This window comes from Mesocricetus auratus, unplaced genomic scaffold (genome assembly GCF_017639785.1).
Source record: "Mesocricetus auratus isolate SY011 unplaced genomic scaffold, BCM_Maur_2.0 Super-Scaffold_100676, whole genome shotgun sequence".
Lineage (NCBI taxonomy): Eukaryota > Metazoa > Chordata > Mammalia > Rodentia > Cricetidae > Mesocricetus > Mesocricetus auratus.
In genome coordinates, this window is record NW_024429266.1 from 163144271 (window position 1) to 163166069 (window position 21799).

At 37.6% G+C, this 21799-nt stretch overlaps 1 protein-coding gene across 1 annotated transcript in view; it reads right to left on the minus strand.

Moving 5' to 3' along the window:
• The window catches only part of Cntn3 (contactin 3), a 373360-nt gene that overhangs the window by 176977 nt on the left and 174584 nt on the right, over nucleotides 1-21799 (minus strand). Inside the window, exon 5 of the mRNA XM_005071216.4 lies at nucleotides 1091-1186. Coding sequence (XP_005071273.1) covers nucleotides 1091-1186 — 96 coding nt within the window. The remainder of the gene's footprint in view (nucleotides 1-1090; nucleotides 1187-21799) is intronic.

Genomic DNA, 21799 nt, shown 5'->3' on the forward strand with positions numbered 1-21799 from the left:
TAGGTCCCCTAAGAGGGAACATGAGAGGTGAATCCATTGTGATAGTTCCTTTACTCACCAAAACTGATGTTTTTTAATATTTTAACCACATAGAAAGAACCAAGAAGAAATGAAGCAATATAAAGTAAGCAAAAATAATACAAAGTAGTAAAGAGAGAGGGCAATTCTATATCTGGAGAAGACAGTGAGGATTTGAGGATTTCAGCGATGAAAACCTCAGTGGCAAAGGTCATGACCACTCTGAAAACACCTCCACTGGATTGCACTGCTAAGACCTGCACTCACAGCTTCAGGTGCTCTGAGATCTGACTCTAACCTTCTACAGAATTAAAGTCCTTCGGTCATCCCCACACAGATGAAACAGCTGATGTAGAACGAGTTCTTTCTAAAAAGATTTCTAAGTATCTGATTGGTACTTAGGACAGTCATTAAAAACTGTATCTTGGGAAATAAAGCAGCAGATTTTTCTTTTCAAAACGTTTTTAATTTTCTGAATCTTCAAAAGTTTTCATTGCAGGAATATGTTCATGTGTTCAGCAGATACTTTGTTTCCTGTTATAGAGCAGCTTGGTGCTATGCAATTGGCCAGAACATAAGTGCTGGCTTAGGCCTATACTCCAATAATAAATAAACCAAATGGATTATGCCACAGCATTGGATCAGGGAAAAGGAAATCCTTTACATCTAAATCTGACCTGACTCTGGTTATCTTCCTGTATAATAAAGCACCAACAAAGGTATTCTTTTGTTTATGTTACTCACTGACTAATACTCCACACACCTTAAGATTTGCTGTGTGCTATTTGAAGAAATTTCATCTTTCTTCACCTACAGTTTCACCAGACTTACATATTTATTTCATGGATGTGCTTTAATACTAAAGAGAGGACTACATGACACTCCTAAAGGTTGAAATAAATCAAGATATTCCAAAGTAGAATCACAGAGCCTGGACAACAGTTCGTGGCTCTCGTGTTGCAGTTTTTCCAGTTTCTTGGGATAAATTCCAGAAACAACCCTGGAGTGTGAAGTACAGGTCTTGCATTGGAACCCCATGCACATAATAAGTGTAATAGAGAATGGTACTCACCACCAGAATGAGGTGGAGGTCCACAGAGAAGGACCACCCCTTGACCTTCACGGACTGACACTGTGCTTCTCGTTCTGGTCTTAAAGTTTTCAAGATCTAATTTAAAAAGAAAGAAAGAAGGATATTTCAGAAAAAAACATTCTCTTTCCTTGGAGACAAATGTTCAAATTTCCCCCAAGAACCCCAAAATAATATTTGCATTCAGGAAGAAAGGTAGGGTTTCATGTATTTATTAAGCCTTCTAGGAAATCAGCTGTATAAATATAATACAAATATATACCCATGGATCCCCTGTTGCTGTAACAGGATTACAATGATATGGAGCATCCAAAATAGCAAAGTATATGTGAGAATAAAATAACCACATAAGATGATTCAATAAAAACAACCAAGTATCCCATCATGTAAATAGGATGGCCATATCTACCTCAGCAACTTACTACATACTAAAGACAATCAACCTCACTGTCTGCCCACCTACTCCCAAACTCCTACTTTATAATACCAGATCATAAGCAGCCTGTATAAACTTTATTCCCTACCTGTAATTATTTCTAATTATAGAACAATTTAAAAATAGGCAGTTTCTAGGCAGCAGTCTGAGTCTGATTAATGTCATGCAGGGCTATATGGAAGGTACATATCACTGGAAATAACCAAGTAAGTAGAACTTAGAATGCAATAATAAGTTAAATGAATATGCTTACTTGTGGTTATACACATTAAGATACACAGGACTAGTGTAATATAGGTTAGTTTTATTCAGGGAGAACTCACTTACATGAGAAAAGGATAATCCCCAAGTTCCAGCTCCAAAGATCAATGCTCAGCTGCTCTCCTTGACCCGACTGGGACCAAGAGAGAGAAAGTATGTGCCTGACTCCAGACCAAATCCCACATTCTCAATGTGCACCTGGTGCATTGATGGGGAAGTCCTGTGTATATGTCAATAAAGCACTGTTGACCAATAGAGAAGCAAGATAGGTGGGACTAGGAGTTGAGGAGGATTCTGGGAAAGAGAGACATGGCAGAGACAATATAGCCTGCCAGAGAAGTAAGATGTCCAGACCCTTTTCTCAGGTAAGAGAAATACTTAGATTAGCAATTATGAGTTAGCCAGTAAGAAATAAGCAAAACAGCCAACAGTATAGACTTGACGCTTTGCTGAAGACCTGGATTCAGTCCCTAGCATCCACACAGCACATCACAAACATCTGTAACTCCATTCCAAGGAGATCTGATCTCTGTTGTCACTGCATGTACATGACACACATAAATACACTCAGGGAATGGATCCAGGCACACAATAAAAATAACTAATTCACTGAACATCAAGGATGTTTATGCATGGACACTTAAATAAATGTGTGACAGATGAATCAAAGAGCAGGACACAGCTGGGTTGATGCAGGATGGTAAGTACTGATATGTGTGTAGATAACTCATAGTGCTTTTAATTTGTATGACCTTAAATACTAATGATGATGAGATTATCTTCATGAGTTTATATTTTGTCTATATATTATCTCTAGTAAAGTACCAGTTTATGTCTTTTGTCTACTTTCTAATTATATATGGATTTCCACTACTGAGTTCTGAGAAGCTTTCTTTATCCAAGATACATTTTCTTTATTAAAGACATGGATTGTACATATTTTCTCTGATTGATCAAAAGCATGAATGCATGAAAACATGCATGTCATAGATGATGAAAGAAAATAAAAAAATAAAAGTCTGCTTCTAGGTATGGTAGAAAAGAACATAGCCAGAGGCTTATGGACGGGTGCAGACTGAACATGACTGGCTGACAGTGTCCAGCTATAGGAGGAGAGTGGGCAAGGGAGAGAGGAGAGGAACCTGGAGTGGCAGCCAAGGGCCAGGAAGCTAAAAGGCCAAAAGGAATGATAGCCAAAATGCTGAGGTTACATTGGAGCAAAGAGCAGTGGGGGAAGGTCAGCCCAGCCCTATCTCTGTGCTGGAGAAGTTTAGGATAATGGGGAGTCCAGAAGACTCAAACAGGTAGGAACTGAGGGATGCTGGAAAACCCTAGAAGCCAGCTCTGATATGTTAATAAGTGTCTCAGCCTTTTGTTGAGGGTTTGAAACTTAATATTAGGCAAGGCACAGAGAGAATTTCTCTCTTTTGTTGATACCCCAGGGGATATGGGAGAAAAGAAATCTTGCTCATGTTTAATCTTGGTTCTAACCTTGAATGTGCCTGGAAACAACTAAGAAACAAAAAGCTGGATAGGTCTATAGGTGGGAGCAGTTTCTGCCAGTCCAGATATAAGTTGGATGCCTGCCTTCACCCTAAGCTGGTAGGGTTTCCCTGTTGTTTCCACTTTTGCCTCTTGATACTGGAATCCTGCGTCTCTGATTTTCAAATGAGGACTGAGAATCAGCTGCTTCTCTAGCCATCTTTTGGACCTCCAGTACCCGACTGATGAAACAGTTGTGAGACATCCACACTCATGATCAGAGCAGCTACTGAGCTCTCAGTCTGGCCAGTGTACACTTACTCTATTAACTGTGTTCCTCTACAGAACCCCAACAATAACAACCCCCACATCAAAAACTTCCTTTTGAAAGAAGTACATTATTTAATTGGGACAATGCCAGAATTGGGAACTTTGAGAGACATGAAATTATCTCCAGTGCTACAAGGGTCCTCAGTAGCATATCCCAGTCTTCCATCATGCCTATGACACACCTCTAGACTTTTGACACTAGCCACCCCAAAGTGCACTAACTCAAAGTCTCCAGAGTGAGAACCTTCCTGCCCAGAGGCTGCAAAGCTAAGGGGTCGAAAATACTCATTGTAGGCAAACAACATTATCCCTTTAAAAAATTGTAGCACTCTGACCCTCCACCACTCCCAGCTCAGTTCAGTTAAATTGGACAGAGAATTTCTGGTTTCAGTCATACTACCCTTTGCCCTCCTTACAGGCTCTGACAATGAAGAACTAAGCAGATACATTGCTTTGTGACTTTTTAAACTTTCCTTTTTAAAAACCTTATCTTTGTATTTTAATATTTTTTATTTTTACCTTACTCTATTATTTTTATTTCATTTTATGAAGGAGATAAACAGACTTTACACCTTTTACTTGATTTTTTTACATGGATTGGACTACTATGGCTTTAAGATATCTTGCCATCTTTTCTCCATCTCCCTAGCATTCTTCTCCTGGCTGTTTTATTAAACAGAGACTTTTCTTACCTTTCTCCATTTCCCTGACCATTCTTTTATGTGATTCAATTATACTTACATTTTTACATTAGGTAAAGTTAGAAAAATATGAACCACTTCAATCCACATGGACTGAAACCCAATGTAACTTTTCTCCAACAATTCAAGTCCCCAGTCACACATCTGCACAGAGTAGCAAACTCCATGTTCTTCTCCAGGCACAAAACACACATTGCATACCTTCTGGTATTGGTATAGTTTACTTTTATTCATCTTCAGTTCTAGCTACAGCCAGATCTCTTTCTTGAGAAGAGTGAAATGACTCTCATTCTATTCATTTTGTACCTGTTATACTTTCATACCTTCCCTCTGTGAACTCCACTAATTAAATTTTAAAATGAATTTTAATTTTCATCATTACATATCTCTTGACATTGTACAGGTAACCTATGGATCTTTGAAATAAGCAGACTCTGTATCTATCATCTTATTTATATTGAGCTCTCCATGACAAGTCACCAGGCCAAAATTAAATTCCAGAGTTCAATACTATAGACCGCTTAATATTCTCACAGTGTGAGTCAGTAAAAGAACAGGACAAAAAGAATATGGGAGTCAGAGATCTGATCTGCCAAGATCTAGGTCTTTATCACTAGAGGCACATCAACTTATCACACATGCCTGACATCTGTGCAGTGGGAAAAACACCTAGTGTCAGAACATTATAGGGAGTTTTAAGAGAGGATTCTTGGTATCAGACATATGGAAGCATTTTGCAAGATAAATTGTTATGCAACTATAAGGTCAAAGATGGGCTTCTCATGATGGACAAGAGATTTCATTATTTCTTTTGAGTCTTCAATTTCAAAACTATACTTCTTTCTATGTCATCTATTTACTGCAGATGTCTGTTTGCCTGCCTGCCTGCCTGTCTGTCTGTCTGTCTAAAACACACAGGGCTCATGAGATTCTTGACTCTCACAATTTTAAGTATATGAGATTAAGGACACACACACAGCAGATATCCACCCGTCTTTCACAGCTTTAATACATGCACAAGTCACACATGTGAAAAATGAAGCAAACTGTATTTCTGTTTTGCGACCTAGAAAGTTTAACTGGAGTTGTATGTGTACATAGGGCTGTGGGATTAAAATGACCTAGAACTAGAATGGAGAATTGATAGGACGGTGGAATTGGTAGTAGGAGATGGGTAGAAGTCAGGGGGTGACTATGACCAGAATGTTTATATACATGTATTAAATTGCCAGTACATATTTTAATAAACAAAACCACAAAAGTTAAAAAATAAAAAGACTGACAACCTTTCCAGTGACTTTCAAGCCTAACTTCTTAAACACTCTCTAATCTCAGATGAATGACCATCTCTTTGTGTTCTTTTACCTTTTAACTGAGTTTGAACTCCAGTCTTTGTACTCTGATGTGAGACAAACCTAGATACAACTCCTTTCTAATGTTCACATGTTTTCTAACCAGGAACTTGAGGATACACAAAATCTCAACTATGAATTAAATATAATAGCAGCAATCCTATTCTACAAATAATAAATGTTGGTTTATGCAAATTATTTAGAACGCTTCTGATACATAAATGTCTAGTAAGTGAATAAGGCTCTCCTTTTCCTTACATGTTTCATGAAATGTCTCCAAGAATCAAGTTTCTGCTTCTATGTCTGCACAAGTGATGTGTCCACTGAACTTTTAACTCAACTTGCATTTTCTGTATGTCCTTCAGATACTTAGGGGAAAAGTAGCTGCCATCTTTTACTTGACATTGCATCTTCCTTTTTTACAGTGCTTTCTGCACTGGAGGTTCTTTTCTAACATATTTTTTGATGCAATTTCTGCACAGACTCCTATGCCCTCCAGTCTCTTTTCCCTGTTCCCTCACATTACCACAGTTCATGTTCACTGTTCTAAATTTCTTACTGACTATATCAATTCTTTGTAAAATCTTTTTTATGAACTCAAATTGCTAGTATTACACATGTGTGTGAGTGTGTGTGTGTGTGCGTGTGTGTGCGCGCGCGCAGCATGCTTTGTCACCTTTAGCAGTACCAGTGTCCTGAGTATATAATTCTTCAGCCCTGATAAATTAAGCATATAATATAGAGTTAATAGACAGATGGATTTGTGAGGGATTATGACATTTTTTTGAAATTCATCTTTGATTTCCATAAAAGTTGTAACACAAATGCATTATTTCATATTTTCTGTAGCACTGTAGCTCAAAAAAATTCTTGAACTGGACAACCACATCACAGTAAGTGATGGAACCAAAACTTTACATACACTCCACTGATAACAGGTCCTGTTCTTTGTTTCTTTTTATACCACACAATAATTATACATAAACTTCATCTTGACTCCTTTCCTGTGGTCTCTCACTTCTTAACCAATCCATCCTTTATCCATGATATTGAGCTTCTTTTTCTTCATAAAATGGATAATAGATACTCCATTTTAAATACATGCTAAAATATTAAAATTGAATCCCTAATGTCTTACTGTTAACACGCATATTCTTTGTCCTTATTCAGCACTTCAACAGATGTATATGCATATTCATGCATGTGCTTATGCCTGTGTTCTAGGTAACGACACAAGAGAGTATGATTTCCAGCTCTGAGTAAAAGTGCAAAACTTTAGTCATGTCCTAACCTCCTTTTCTCAAATTACAGTAAGTGCATTTGTCTTCAAGGACCAGTTAAAAATACCCACACTATATGAAGAAAATGTTTTCAGAGCACTCTAGAAGTTTACTGTAATTGTATGTTGGTATATCAGATGGGTTTGCTCAACAAGGTTAAAGTTCTGTGCAGGGCCCCCTCCGTTTCTTTCTATTGTTCCCATTCACCCCTTACTGTACCTGCTCAGTAAAGATGTAAAGCGTTAACCCCAGCCCTTGACCATTCTGAATAAACACTGTTAGCAAAGCTAATTGTTCCCACCCGTTAGTCCCTCTCTAGCTTGCTCCTCTGCTGCCTTTAGTTTGAGCTGTTCTATTCCTTTACAATAGCCACTGCACTGATAACACTCAGTTATTAGAAAATACCAGCCAGTCTAGGAAAGCAAACAAGAACAATTGTTTTAAAAGAAAAAGCCCCATTAACAACCTGACAGTTATGTCACTTTCAAATAATAAACCCCTTTTTTAAGGCAGCAGTCAAGAAATCACTAATACTTTACAATTTTGTTTTGGTAGTCCTTGTCTTATCATACATCCATTCAAAGAAACACAGGGTACAAGCACACACACGCACACACACACACACACGAATGCAATTCTATACATACAAAATTCTGGCTTAAAAATTCTATTTATCTTTTCTTTTATAGAAATACAAAGAACTATTTTTGGTAAACATCTCACAGATAAGTAGGGTTAAAAATAATTCCAAACCTATAATGATGACCACACTTTGAAAGTCTAACTGATCAAGGAGTGTGATGGCACATGCCTGCCAAATCAGCACATGGTGGACTGGGACAGAAAGACCAAGACTTTGCAGCCATCCTCGACTATACAGCAAGATTCTGTCTCAAAATGAAACAAAAGGGGAGAAACATCGATCCGATTTTTATTGGGCAGTAGAAAAAAATGGTGTTGTTACAGACGACATTATCACTGAAGTTAGACTATTCTAGAATACCACCTTTGAAATCTAACTGTGGCACTTTATGCTCCTGTACAAGTTTACAGTCATTTACAGAAGGGAGTACTTGGCCCTTTCGCTTACTAACAGCGAGTCACTAATCTGGAAATAAAGAGATCATAAAAATGACATCATTCTGAAAAAGGGGAACAGATCACACTACTACAACACATTTACCTTAATTATGTTCTCAAACATTTTTAAAAAGCTTTTTAAAAGGCTAGGTTAAAATGTCTCAATGGGTTCTTTGCAAAGTGTTCGGAGTCCTGCTTCACTAGGGATACCCACCGTGAAAATTCGCTCTAGCCACCCACACAGACTTCTCAGACTCTGATATCAGGTTTGTTGTCCAAAATATGCAGATAATTTTGCCTATATTAGAAGCCTGCTGAGATCATTGTGTGAGAAAATAAACACAAAATTCTTGGAACACTTTAGGGGATCAATAAATGTTAGCAAACAGCTTCCCCTCTCCAGGCAAAGAGAAGCCTATGTCTCACCCTAACCACAGTCTAGCCAGACTTATTTGTGATTCACGGAATGCTAATTTTTATGTCTTTTGGAGGATCCAACTGCTTGACTCTATTTTATATTATACTCCCCGTGTTGGGCAGAAATATTTTCTACTTTTTCCCCTTGTGCTTATCAAGTAGTTGCTATATAATATTTGTTGAATTCAACACCCTAGGAAATGAGTCTTAAAGCTCCTGATAGCTGCTGTCAGTTAATGCAATTGTAATAGTAGAGATGTTATGGGAAAACCTCATTCTGTCCATCTAAAAATAAAGGAAACTAAAATTAATTATCATATTGCAGTAATCCTCACAATTCTATACCCTACCCCCATGCATGACTGCCAGACAAAGAAACCTCTCACTGACCTTACTAAGAGGCAGTTTCTCTTTAATGATTGACTCAGCAGTACCCTGGTAAGAGCACAGTTGACATGTGGCAAGAGCTCCTATAGGCTGGCACTGAATGAGCACCCTGGTGAGGACCTAATTGAGTTTACTCTTTTTCTGTCCTAACTATTCATTAGTTAGCATACAAAATTAATGGGAATTTACTTTTTTTTAAACTGAATGATCTATTTATACCAAAAGTCTTCATTGAAATAGAGAAAGCCATTAAAGATTATTTCATGAACTATTTTATGAACTATCTGAAAAGAAATATCTCTCTAATCCCAAAGAACTGGAGAGTCAATATTTTAAATTTTTAGTGACTTATTTTTTTATAATTTAATACATGAGCTCTGTGTCAACATCACTCCCAGCTCATCTCCCAAAGTCCAACTCCTACTATGTCCTCCCTCCCAAATTCATGATCTTGGCTTGTGTTGTGTGTGTGTCCATATGAATATACAATATTATGAGTAAATTTCACATTGCTCATATGTACATGTATGCAGGGATGACAATCGGGATTGGGCAAACTTAGTAGGAACTCATTGGGCAGCATATGTGAGAGGGAATCACAGAAGAAAAGTGATTTTCAAACTCTTGCCAGCTATTAACCACAGTTCTTTATCTAGAAATGAGGCCTTGTGGGAATTCCCCACCCACATTGGCCTGTTAACTGGTATTGTTACTAGTCATGTCTTATTCAGATAAACATATTGTTTAGTTTGTGGGCCATTTCTAATGGACAGTTGCAACAGGCATCCTGGTCCTCTGGATTAGAGTCTTTCTGTCTTCTCTATTGTGATGTCACCTGACCCTCGGCTATAGCAGCTGAGTTATAGATCTATCAGTTAGGGCTAGGTATCCCACCAACTATTCCCTGCCTTTTGAGCAGCTGTGCATCTCTGTAATCATCTCTATATGCTGTAAAATTAAGCTTCTTGGAGGAGGCATGAGAGCTACACTTATATTTAACTGTAAGTTTTTAGAATATAGTTAAAAATGTAATTTGTTTAGGGAAATGGCAATAGAATGCTCTCGTTCAGGATCTGTGCCCTCCCAACACAGGTAGTTATCAAGGTCTACAGCACTATGTATAAATTTCTTCCATTGAGCCAATCTTCAGTCCAATTAAGACAGCTGTTAGTTGTCCCCAAGATAAAAGTAGCAATGTTGCACCATTAGAGAGTTGTTTTTTAGTTAGTTTGGTTGGTTTTCATTCCTAATGATTAAAATGTATATGGCCAAGGAGAGTTATGAGGATTTCACCTCATGATTCTCATAATCTGTGGGAAAGGTCATGTTGATGGAACTATTCATATATTTGGATGTGAAAATCAATGGCAAGAAGAGAAGGTGATTTAGCCTAGTTACAGTGTCAGGAAGCATTCCCTTTCTCAGCCAGGAAAGAGGCAATAATAGTCAATGCTGGGTTTCCCCATTCAAATTAATGCTTATGCTTTTGGGTCCTCTTTAATTTTAGAAACTCACACCCAAGAAACTCAAGATTGTAATATGTGTCCTACTGTAAGGTCTTATTTGAGTACGTTGATTTCTTTCAGTCATTTAAAAAGCTATTCAACAGAGCTTCTGAGTTGCTTCCATGACTGTGAAAGAGGCTTAAGTTATGGCTTTCTGCATCTGATCACTGGCTTCTTGTCCTGCAAAATTTTAATTTTGTTTTTCAACTAAATCACCCATCCAGGAGCTTGTGGAGTTTGATCACATGAAACAAGGCAGTGATCAATGAGAGAATTTTCAAAAGTGGGACAATACTATCTTTGGGTATAATAGTGTTTTATTTTGTTTCCTGTTGCTGTAATAAAATACTGAGCAAAATCAACTTGGAGGTTGAAAGGGTTTATTTGGCTATCAGTCCCTCATCAAGGGAAGTAATGGAAGAAATTCAAGGCAGAAACTTGGAGGCAGGAACTGCAGCAGAGACCTTGGAGGAACTCTGCACAGTGGCTTGCTTCTTGTGGTTTGCTAAGCTGTTTTTCTTATATGGCCCAGGAACACATCCTTACCTAAGGATGGTTCTACCGAGTAGGATGGGCCATCCTATGTCAATTAACAATCAATAAAATGCCTGGTGGTCACACTGGTGGTTCACTACAAAGGAAGCAATTTCTCAAATGAAGTTCTCTCTTCCCATGTGACTCCAGTTTATGTAAGGAACACAAAAACTAACCAGTCAAAATAGATTTCCAGTAGTCACCATTCCTGTAACTGTCTTAAGTTTGTGATTCTCTGAAGTTATATAATACAGTAGGATCTACATATGATTTATTAATTTTCTATTATACATATTCACTAATATCTAATCTACAGAAGACTATAACCATTTTTCTGAAACAGTAGTGTATTTTAAGCACAAATATTAGTGCTTACAAGTATCATTGTCAGAACAAGAGAGATTAGTGAATTCTCTCTGTGTGAGGGAAGGGGATGCATGTTCACATGATATTATGCTTACATATAGGTTATAATCTACCTCAAAACCCTGATTTTTGTGTGTATATGTGTGTGTATATATATATATATGTGATGTATTTTCATATGCTGTGTGTGCATATGTGTTTCTGTGAGTGATGGTAGGGGTGTGTCTGCCATTGTACTTTGTTCTTAGCTTGATCCCCACCCTCCAGTTTGAGACAAGGTCTCTACTTATTATTGTTATTATTCACTGTATTATAGATAATGCTAGCAGGCTGAAGAGTTTCTGGGTATCTCCTGGCCCTGCCTCCCATCTTGCTGTAGAATGCTGGGACGGTCTGTATTTACACTACTGTTCTTGGCTTTTACAAAGATTCTGGGGATTCAAATTCCAATCTCATTGATGCACCGGAAGTACTGTCCCTACTTTGATTTTTATAACTGCAACCTGGACCTTGCCAAGTAGGCTAGGCTGGTTTTCCAGGAAACCTCAAGCTTTTCAGTGTATCACCAGTACTGGGAATAAAATACACATCACCATAACGAGAAAGTGTTATTTCTTCTGGGGATGAAAACTTGGTCTTCATATTTGCCAATAAAACATTTACCAACTGAACCATCTTAGTAAGAAATTTTTCCCTCTTTTATCACCTATACTAAGACACAAAACAAATAATTTGTACTGCTGAGAGATAAACAATATCTTAGATTGCTTCATTGAACAGTTGATTTCTAAGAATTGTCATTTTCTGAGAGGATTAATAAAATATAATTGTGACATGTAGAACATGCATGAATTTCTAGTACTGGGTTCAAGTTACTATGTCATGTGTCTCACAGGGAGAGCTATGCAAGTCATAATTTATGGGAGTAATTAAAATGATATTTTATACAACATCCTTTTACATCGCATAAAGTAAACCTTTAAAATTATTTAACTAAGAAACAAAAATATAAATTTATTTAAGAAAACGAAGTCACATAATTTTTACATTTTAGCACAATTCCATAAAACAAATTGAAACATAACAGATAGATATAAATATTTTGATATGCTGGTTGTTACCATGGAAACAATTCAATCACTATAAACTATGACTATGCAGGTACTTATATTTTTCTGGTTTGTCAATTGGGCACAACTTATATTACTTGTTTTCTTTGTGAGTTTCACTAAGATCCAGGGTAAATAAAGACAAGAATTCACTTTTATACTTACAAAATTCATTACACATTATACTAACAGATGTAGGGACCCATAATTTGTATAGAATTCTACACTTAGACACTTTAGGGCACTCTTGAGACAGGGTTCAAGTTTAATTTTTTTTTTGAGTTATAAAGTAGAGGTACATATTTATTTTTAAATTTTATTTATTTATTTAAATTTCATTTTACATTCCAACTACAGTTCTCATTTCCACCTCTCCTTCTGGACTTCCCCACTCCCATCTCTCCTCCCCACCCTGGGCCACCCCCATTCACTCCTCCCAGTGGGTAAGGGCCTCCCAAGATGAGTCAACAAAGTCTGGCACATTAAGTTGAGGAAAGACAAAGCCCCCCCCCTGCATTAAGGCTGATCATAGCATTTCACCATAGGGAATGAGCAGTAGGAACAGGATCTATTCCAGGTGCATGAATTAGTTTAAACTATTTAAGTACAAAAATACATGCAAATTAGGATAAAATTGTAAGTGATGGACAATTCTTTCTTTGACCTTTCCTATTCCCTGCCCCATGATCATTTTGGATACTTATTGACTTGTAGCCACCATTTTCCACCTTCACTGATGTATAGTTTGTCTTTATTTGTATGCCTTCCTACAAAGACACTGGGCATTTTGATGTTTGTTTAAGATTGCACATATGTAATCATGAATATCATGAATTCATCACGTTCTAAAACTATTTCCAAGTACAGTCACATTCTGACATAATAGATATGGATTTCAATTTAACTTTTTTTGGTGTGTTTGTAAGAATAAATCCAATATACTGTGAGCTAACAATAATTTTAAGTAAACAGAGTACGTGAAAATGTATGGCTTGGGAAGAGGGAGATTATATAACTAAGAGTTTAGCATTTGTCACAGGAGCTAAGTAGGTTTCAGAAGCCTAAGCAGTAGATGTCCTGTTAACAACTGAAATCTCCCCTTGGTATCCAAATGTCTACATCTTATATGATATAATGACCTTGGGAATACATGAACAAGTGTGTGTACATGTATACACACGGGTACAAAATACACATGCAAATGTACATGCACACACACAAACACATGCTGCAGAATATTTGTACACTGTGAAGACATGTCTTTGTTAAGGTGCCTTTTGATTGGTTTAACAATAGCTAATAGCCTTTTGATTGGCTAGGCAGGAGGTATAAGTGAGATTTCTGGGGAGAGAAAGGAAGGGGATGAGAACTGGGAGCACAGGAGATGACAAGAGACACAGAGCAGAAACAGGAGGTGCAAGATGGAAGAGAGGTGATGCCACGTGACAGAACATAGACGAATATAAATGGGTAAATCTGAGTTAATAGAGTTAGTGAGGAACAAGCTTAAGCTATAGGATGAGCGTCCATAATTAAAATGAAGTCTCCATGTCATTATTTGTGAGCTGTCTGGAGGGACAGAAAAAAGACTTTACAAACACAGACTTTTTATCCTCCTGTAACTGTCACCAGTCTGGGAGCAGACCATACAAGCTATCAAAAGCTTTAATATCAGGGGTGTTTAGACTTATATTATATTTAAGAAAGTCAACATTCCTGCTTTTAGCAAATACTCTTTTCCTTGCTGCATCTTCTTGTTACCCTAACTATGATGTCTAACTACATTTGGTATAGTTTCATTTCCAGTTATCAATTTAATTTTTGATATACTCTTAGGAAAACTACTTTAATTGAGGCACATTCAGCAAGAACTTCAATTTTCTCAATTATAAACCTCCTTGGGTATTTGCTGAATATGTCCTATTCTTATTCTTTTATATCTCAATTAAAGGACATTATCAACCATCTTAAAATTCTTAATTAAAATCCACAAATGAATAACATTAACAAGTATTAAATATAAATGAAGATGAACATTTCTACTTAGCACCAAAGTATTGTATTCATGGTGGCATGCCGTGTAACATAGAAAGATGATAAAAAATGGTTGAGTTGTTTGTGAAGTTGTCAAACAGAATGGGTGCAATAAAGAATACAGTACCTAGATAACTATCATATTACAGCACCATGATGGATATTGCCATTCAGGAAGGTTGATGCTACTAACGGCATTTATAATATTTAATACAATCATGATATATTTTAGTTAAGAGGTTATACTGACATGTAACAGTTTCATGTGTCAAAGCATTCTAAGAATAACACATGGAGACATTAAAGTGACTCTTGTTTTATAAATGCTCTCTACCACAATTAGTGGAATTAAATGGGAATGCTTTTTTAACACTGGTACTTAGTTTGACAGCAAGTCAAAGAAATACTATTAAGGCATGTAGATTGAAGACAAGTCATTTTATGGTACCTCTTAATGTGTATTGTTAAAGCAAGGAAAAAAAATGAAGAATACTGTAGTTGTGTCAGGAAAAGTGTGTTCTATCATTAAGAATCACAACACAGACCGAGAAAGATCACTTGGTGTGGAAAGACTCCTATGACCAAGCTTGAGTTCAAACCCTGGAGACCCAGAAAGTGAACCAAGAGAACCAACTACTCTGATCTACACCAGAACAATGTGACATGTACATGTAAGAGTGTACACACTTACAAGGGAAGGGGAGGGGAACTGATGACTTACCCATCTCCATTCATTGATGCCCACTGCCAAAAACAACCTCTCTAACTAAGACTGAAAGAACAGCTTATACCAATTCTTCTCAAAGTGTTCCACACAATAGAAGCAGAAGGGTCTTTGCCAAACTCTTTCTATGAGGCTTCAATAACCTTGATCCCCAAGCCACACAAAGATACAACTAAGAAAGAGAACTTCAGACCAATATCCCTCGTGAACATTGATGCAAAAATACTCAATAAAATACTGGCAAATTGGGTCCAAGAACACATCAAAACAATCATTCACCACGATCAAGTAGGTTTCATCCCAGGGATGCAAGGATGGTTCAACATACGAAAATCCATCAACGTAATCCACCATATAAACAAGCTGAAAAACAAAAACCACATGATCATCTCACTAGATGCTGAAAAAGCCTTTGACAAAATCCAACACCCCTTCATGATAAAGGTCTTGGAGAGATCTGGGATAACAGGGACATACTTAAACATAATAAAAGCTATATACAGTAAACCAACAGCCAACATCAAACTAAATGGACAGAAACTCAACGCAATTCCTCTAAAATCAGGAACAAAACAAGGCTGTCCACTCTCTCCATACCTTTTCAACATGGTACTTGAAGTTCTAGCTATTGCCATACGACAACAAAGGGGGATCAAGGGGATACAAATTGGGAAGGAAGAGGTCAAACTTTCACTGTTTGCAGACGATATGATAGTTTACATCAATGACCCAAAGAACTCTACCAGGGAACTCTTACAGCTGATTAACACCTTCAGCAAAGTGGCAGGCTACAAGATCAACTCAAGAAAATCAGTAGCCCTACTATATACAGATGATAAAAGGGCTGAAAGAGAAATCAGAGAAACATCACCCTTTACAATTGCCACGAACAACATAAAATACCTTGGGGTAACGCTAACCAAACAAGTGAAAGACTTGTATCGTAACAACTTTGAATCTTTAAAGAAAGAAATTAAAGAAGCCCTCAGAAAATGGAAAGATCTCCCATGCTCTTGGATAGGTAGGATCAATGTAGTAAAAATGGCAATCCTGCCAAAAGCAATCTACAGATTCAATGCAATCCCCATTAAAATCCCAGCACAATTATTCACAGACCTTGAAAGAACAATAATCAATTTTGTATGGAAAAACAAAAGACCCAGGATAGCCAAAACAACCCTGTTCAACAAGGCAATGTCCGGAGGCATCGCCATCCCTGACCTCAAGCTCTATTATAGAGCTATAGTCCTGAAAACAGCTTGGTATTGGCACAAAAATAGACAGGTAGACCAATGGAATCGAATTGAAAATCCGGGTATTAACCCACACACGTACGAACATCTGATCTTTGACAAATAATCTAAAAATATACAATGGAATAAAGAAAGCATCTTCAACAAATGGTGCTGGTTTAATTGGAGACTGGCATGTAGAAGAATGCAGATCGATCCATGTTTATCGCCATGCACAAAACTTAAGTCCAAATGGATCAAAGACCTCAACATAAATCCAGCCACACTGAACCTCTTAGAAGAGAAAGTAGGTGGTACCCTTGAACGAATTGGTACAGGAGACAGCTTCCTGAACATAACATCAGTAGCACAGACAGTAAGATCAACAATTAATAAATGGGACCTACTGAAACTGAGAAGCTTCTGTAAGGCAAAGGACACAGTCAGCAAGACAAAAAGGCAGCCCACAGAATGGGAAAAAATATTCACTAATCCCACATCTGACAGGGGGTTGATCTCCAAAATTTACAAAGAACTCAAGAAGCAAGTCTCCAAAACACCAAAGGACCCTATTAAAAAGTGGGCTGCAGAACTAAATAGAGAGTTTTCAATAGAGGAATCTAAAATGGCTGAGAGGCACTTGAGAAAGTGCTCAACATCCTTAGCCATCCGGGAAATGCAAGTCAAAACAACTCTCAGATACCATCTCACTCCTGTCAGAATGGCTAAAATCAAAAACACCAATGACAATTTATGCTGGAGAGGATGTGGTGAAAGGGGGACACTCCTCCATTGCTGGTGGGAGTGCCAACTGGTTCAGCCACTTTGGAAATCAGTATGGAGATTCCTCAGAAAAATGGGAATAAACCTACCACAAGACCCAGCAACTCCACTCTTAGGCATATATCCAAAGGATGCCCATTCATACAACAAAGACGTCAAGATGTCTGTTCCACTATGTTCATAGCAGCTTTATTTGTAATTGCCAGAACTTGGAAGCAACCTAGATGTCCTTCACCTGAAGAGTGGATAGAGAAAATGTGGTACATCTACACAATGGAGTACTACTCAGCAGAAAAAAAATAATGGAATCATGAGATTCGCAGGCAAATGGATGACACTAGAAGAAACCATCCTGAGTGAGGTAACCCAGTCACAAAAAAGAGAAACATGGCATGTACTCTCTCATATATGGATTTTAGACATAGATCTGGGGAGTGCCAGCCTACAATCCTATGGCCAGAGAGTCTGGGAAACAGAAACTTTATTTAGTGGCTGATCGAAGAAGAGGCAGACTCCCTTCATTAAGTACTGAGCTGAACTCAAGAAAGCCAGTAACAGAGAGGGAGGAGTGATGATCAAAGGGATTAAGACTGGGCTGGTTTAACCCCCAGAAACAGCTGACCAGACAAAGGGTAACTCTTGAATCCCAGGCATCAGCCTGGGAATCCAGCATGAGACTGATCAAGACCCCCTTAATCTGGGTGTCAGTGAAGAGGCCTAGGGAATCTATTGAGCCTTGGGCAGCAGATCAGTACCCATCCCAAGTATACACACGGACTTTGGACTCCCATAGAACAATGTGAGGTGCACTCTCACCCTGAACTCTTGGGGAAGGGTCTAGGCCCTGCCCTATATGAAATGACAGACTATGCACACCCCCATGGAGGGCCTCACCCTCCCTGGGGAAATGAGGGGATAACGGGGGGGGGTGGGTTGGGGGGAGGACACGGGAGGAAGGGAGGGAATGGGAGAGGGACCTGGAACTGACTTGTGAAGCAACCTTGTTTCTTACCTCAATTTAAACTGGAAAATAAAATAAAATAAACTGAAAGCAACCAAGGTATAAGAGTATAAATGTAAATATTTAAAAGGAAAATTGACTAATGACCATTTTAACAAAATAATAAATAGCAAGTTCTACCCTTGGGTCTAAGACCTCTCAAATCATGGGCTTTTTTCCAAGATTGCAGTATCAAACTTGAAACTCTCTCCCACAGAACAAGCCTGAAATCCAATCAGAGAACAGTTAGTTACCCCATAATAATCATGCCACTATAGCAACAGTAGATACATCTTACCTGACAGGTCAGTACTGCAAAATGAAAAGTCCAGAATTTGGTTGGAACACTGATGTCATTTCTTCCTCATCAGCCTGTAAAGCACCTCCTGGAATTATGAAGCCCAGCCCTCAGAAGTCTCCTGATTTGTTTGACATTGGTTTTTCTATGACCTATGATGGAAGTGCATGGCTCCTTCCACAATAGAGTCTTACCATATAGTTACGATGGTGATTAACAATGACAGTAGCCTATGTTGTTTTAGAACATCTAGGGCCTCCGTAGCAAATAACTCATAAGGGATCCCATGCATTGCAGTGTGATTTCATTTCATAACCCTTGAAACTTTGTCTACCCATAAGGATAATTTTGTTCAAAATCTTTTTATATTTTAAAAACTGTACTGAAATTACCTTACTAACTAGTGGGTTTCCATAAGGAATTACATAATCTTTAGATTTGTTTTCTCTAACTGCATCCATCTTCCTCCAATCTGTATCCTATCCCCATCCTTTTATGATAATTTTACATACATTAAACTCCCCTATATCATATATAATCTAATATTTTTACAATTTTTAATTTTAACTTTTTGGGACATAGTGAAAGCGCTTCTCTGTGTGTTTTTTGCCTTTCCTTTTGAGCATGTATGAGTGTTTTAATACATCTCTCCTTTGAATTAGACTTCTTCTCCATCTTTTGGTTTCCCTCATACTTTCACACTTCTAAAAGCGCCCCTAGAAGTTCATCTTTCTATTTTTCGTTTACATATAATCTACTATCCCTTGTCCCTTAACTGTCTTCTGGACAGGGAATATATATAATCAGAGAGAGAGGTGGGGGAGAGACTACACCGCCAAAATTCCAGCACAGATGGGGCAGATGGTTTAGGTTCCATACTTATTGAAGAGCTGTTGGCAGTTAACAGTTTCTAGGGGAGCAGCAATTATTATTTTTAGAGAATGGAGCCAATAATTATATTTTTGTGGTCCAGTGGATAGCCTGATGTTTACATATCTATGAACAGCTGAACATCATAAACTGCTAATTAGACATGGTTGTGTGTATACATTCACATGTATGTGAATGTTCCTGTGTGTGTGTGTGTGTGTGCATGTATGTGCATGTGGGGGGTGTATATGCATCTGTGTGTGTATGTTTGTTTGGGTGTGTGTGAGAGAGAGAAAGAGGGAGCAAGAAAGAGGGAGGAAGAGAGAGAGAGAGAGATTAAAACTTCAGTATTTGGGATAATATAAAGTATTATAAAGTACATCCAGTCAGAAGGGAGACATTTCTAGTGAGAATATGAAAGAAGTTACCAGAGGATAGGAATATATATGATATCTCCTTGTATAGTTGCATGGAATTCTCAAGAATAAAAAAATTGAAAATAACAACAGTAGAATCATAGGACAATTGTGTGGTGAGATGGTTTGGTCAGTAGAAGTACTTACTGCCTATACCTACTGACACAAATTCAATTCCCAGAATCCACATAGAGGTCAATGTAGAAAATCAACTATATAAGGTTGCCTTCATAAAAGAAATGTGATATGTGTGTATCTGCACTCACACACTTTATACAGACTCACAAACAATAATAATGATGATGATGATGATGATGATAATAATAATAATAACAGTAAATTAGTAGTAGTAGTAATGCATGAAATGAGAATGTGATTTGTAGAGAGGATAGGGATTGGTGGCTTGATGGAAAATAAGACAGGATAAGTGGTGAAATTCCAGATTATAATGTAAATATGTTTGAACTGTCAGAGAACAAATTTAATCAATAAAAAAAGAAAAGAAAAACAAATAGTTTAGTAATGGATAAAATTTAAATATAAAAAGCTCACAGGACAATGCAAGGTTGATGATACCAAATATATTCCTCAATTGTATTTGAGGTGATATGGAGAAATCAAGGTAATTTTAAAATCACGGCTAAGTACAAATTAATTTGAAATCATCGCTGTCATATGTAGTGATACTGAACAAAGGTCATGTACTGAACAAAGCACAGGGGATCTTTTCCTATGGACATGATTTAAAAAGCATTCAGAGGACAAATATAGTGTCCAGTTATCAATATAATACATGGAAGCTCTCTTTACGGACTTGATCCTTATGTACCACTAACTCACCATGCTGTTGACCATGATAAGAACAAGCAAATATCAGATCTGAAGGTCATTTCTGTTGTCAGTCTCTTACAGAGCAAACCTGCCAATCAAGATGCAACCTGTAAGACTCCTATGTCTCTCTTTTAGCACATTCATTCATTTGTTTTTATAATCAGAGCTGGGATTGGATCATGTATTGCTTACTAAGCCTGGAACTCTGAGCTGGTACTCATCTTGCTATTGCCCACTTTCCTTGCCCATAAGATGGAGAGTTAATGGTTTTCTTGGACTACTCAATGTAAAGAACAGCTGAAAACATGAACAGCATGTTACTGTACACCAAGTACTGTCAAGAGTGCGCTGCATTAATTTTGGCAGAAAAGAAATGTAGATTTACAAGTAGACCTCTAGTTTTTGTATGAGGAGCTGTCAAGACTTCTGTTAAAGGCTATTTGCAAAGTGACTAAGTCACAAGGGCTATGACATGCACAGCTTGCTAACAAGCTAGCACTACTGAAAGTTAGTAGAAATCAGGAAGCTGCATTTAACTAAACATGTATATTATTGGGCCAGAGTCCTGAAAAGAAAGACCGTACTTCAAGTAACTCCCTAATTACTGAATTTTTTGTTCCCTATAAGTGATCAATATTGTTCTCCTTGTAGGAGATCCTTTTTTTCCCAGAAGGTTCTGTTTAAAATAGGACTAGAGACAAAAATCTCTGAAATGGTGAACCCATTTTACATTTATTCAGTGTTGTCTGCAAATGCAGATATATAGCACTCAGAGGACAACTTGCAAGAGTCAGTTATCTCTTTCTACCATATGTGCTCCACAGATCAAACTCAGCTTGTCAGATTTGACAGCAAGTACCCCTACTTTCTGAGCCATCTTTCTTCTTTCTTTAAGATGGTTGGCTGTTTAGAAATATTGTTATGATGATGAAAAGTTTGACCCACACCTAACGCTTAGGTTTAGTTAAGTTGTTGGGGACATGCTTTATAATGAAGCTCCATAAAATATGCTTGTGTGGGTGGGGTGGGGTGGGTGAGGTGGGTGGGTAGGTGTTTTCTATAAACTCTAAGCTGAACATATCAGTGTCAGTAGCAACTAGATACACAGAACCTCTGAGCACTTGACATATGAGTAGTATAGATTTCAGTGTGCTACAAGCCCTTGAAATATATAATAGGTTTCAAACAGTACTAAAGGAAAAAGAACAACATATCATCAATAATGCAACATAGATTACATGCTAAATAAAGCTGGATTGAATA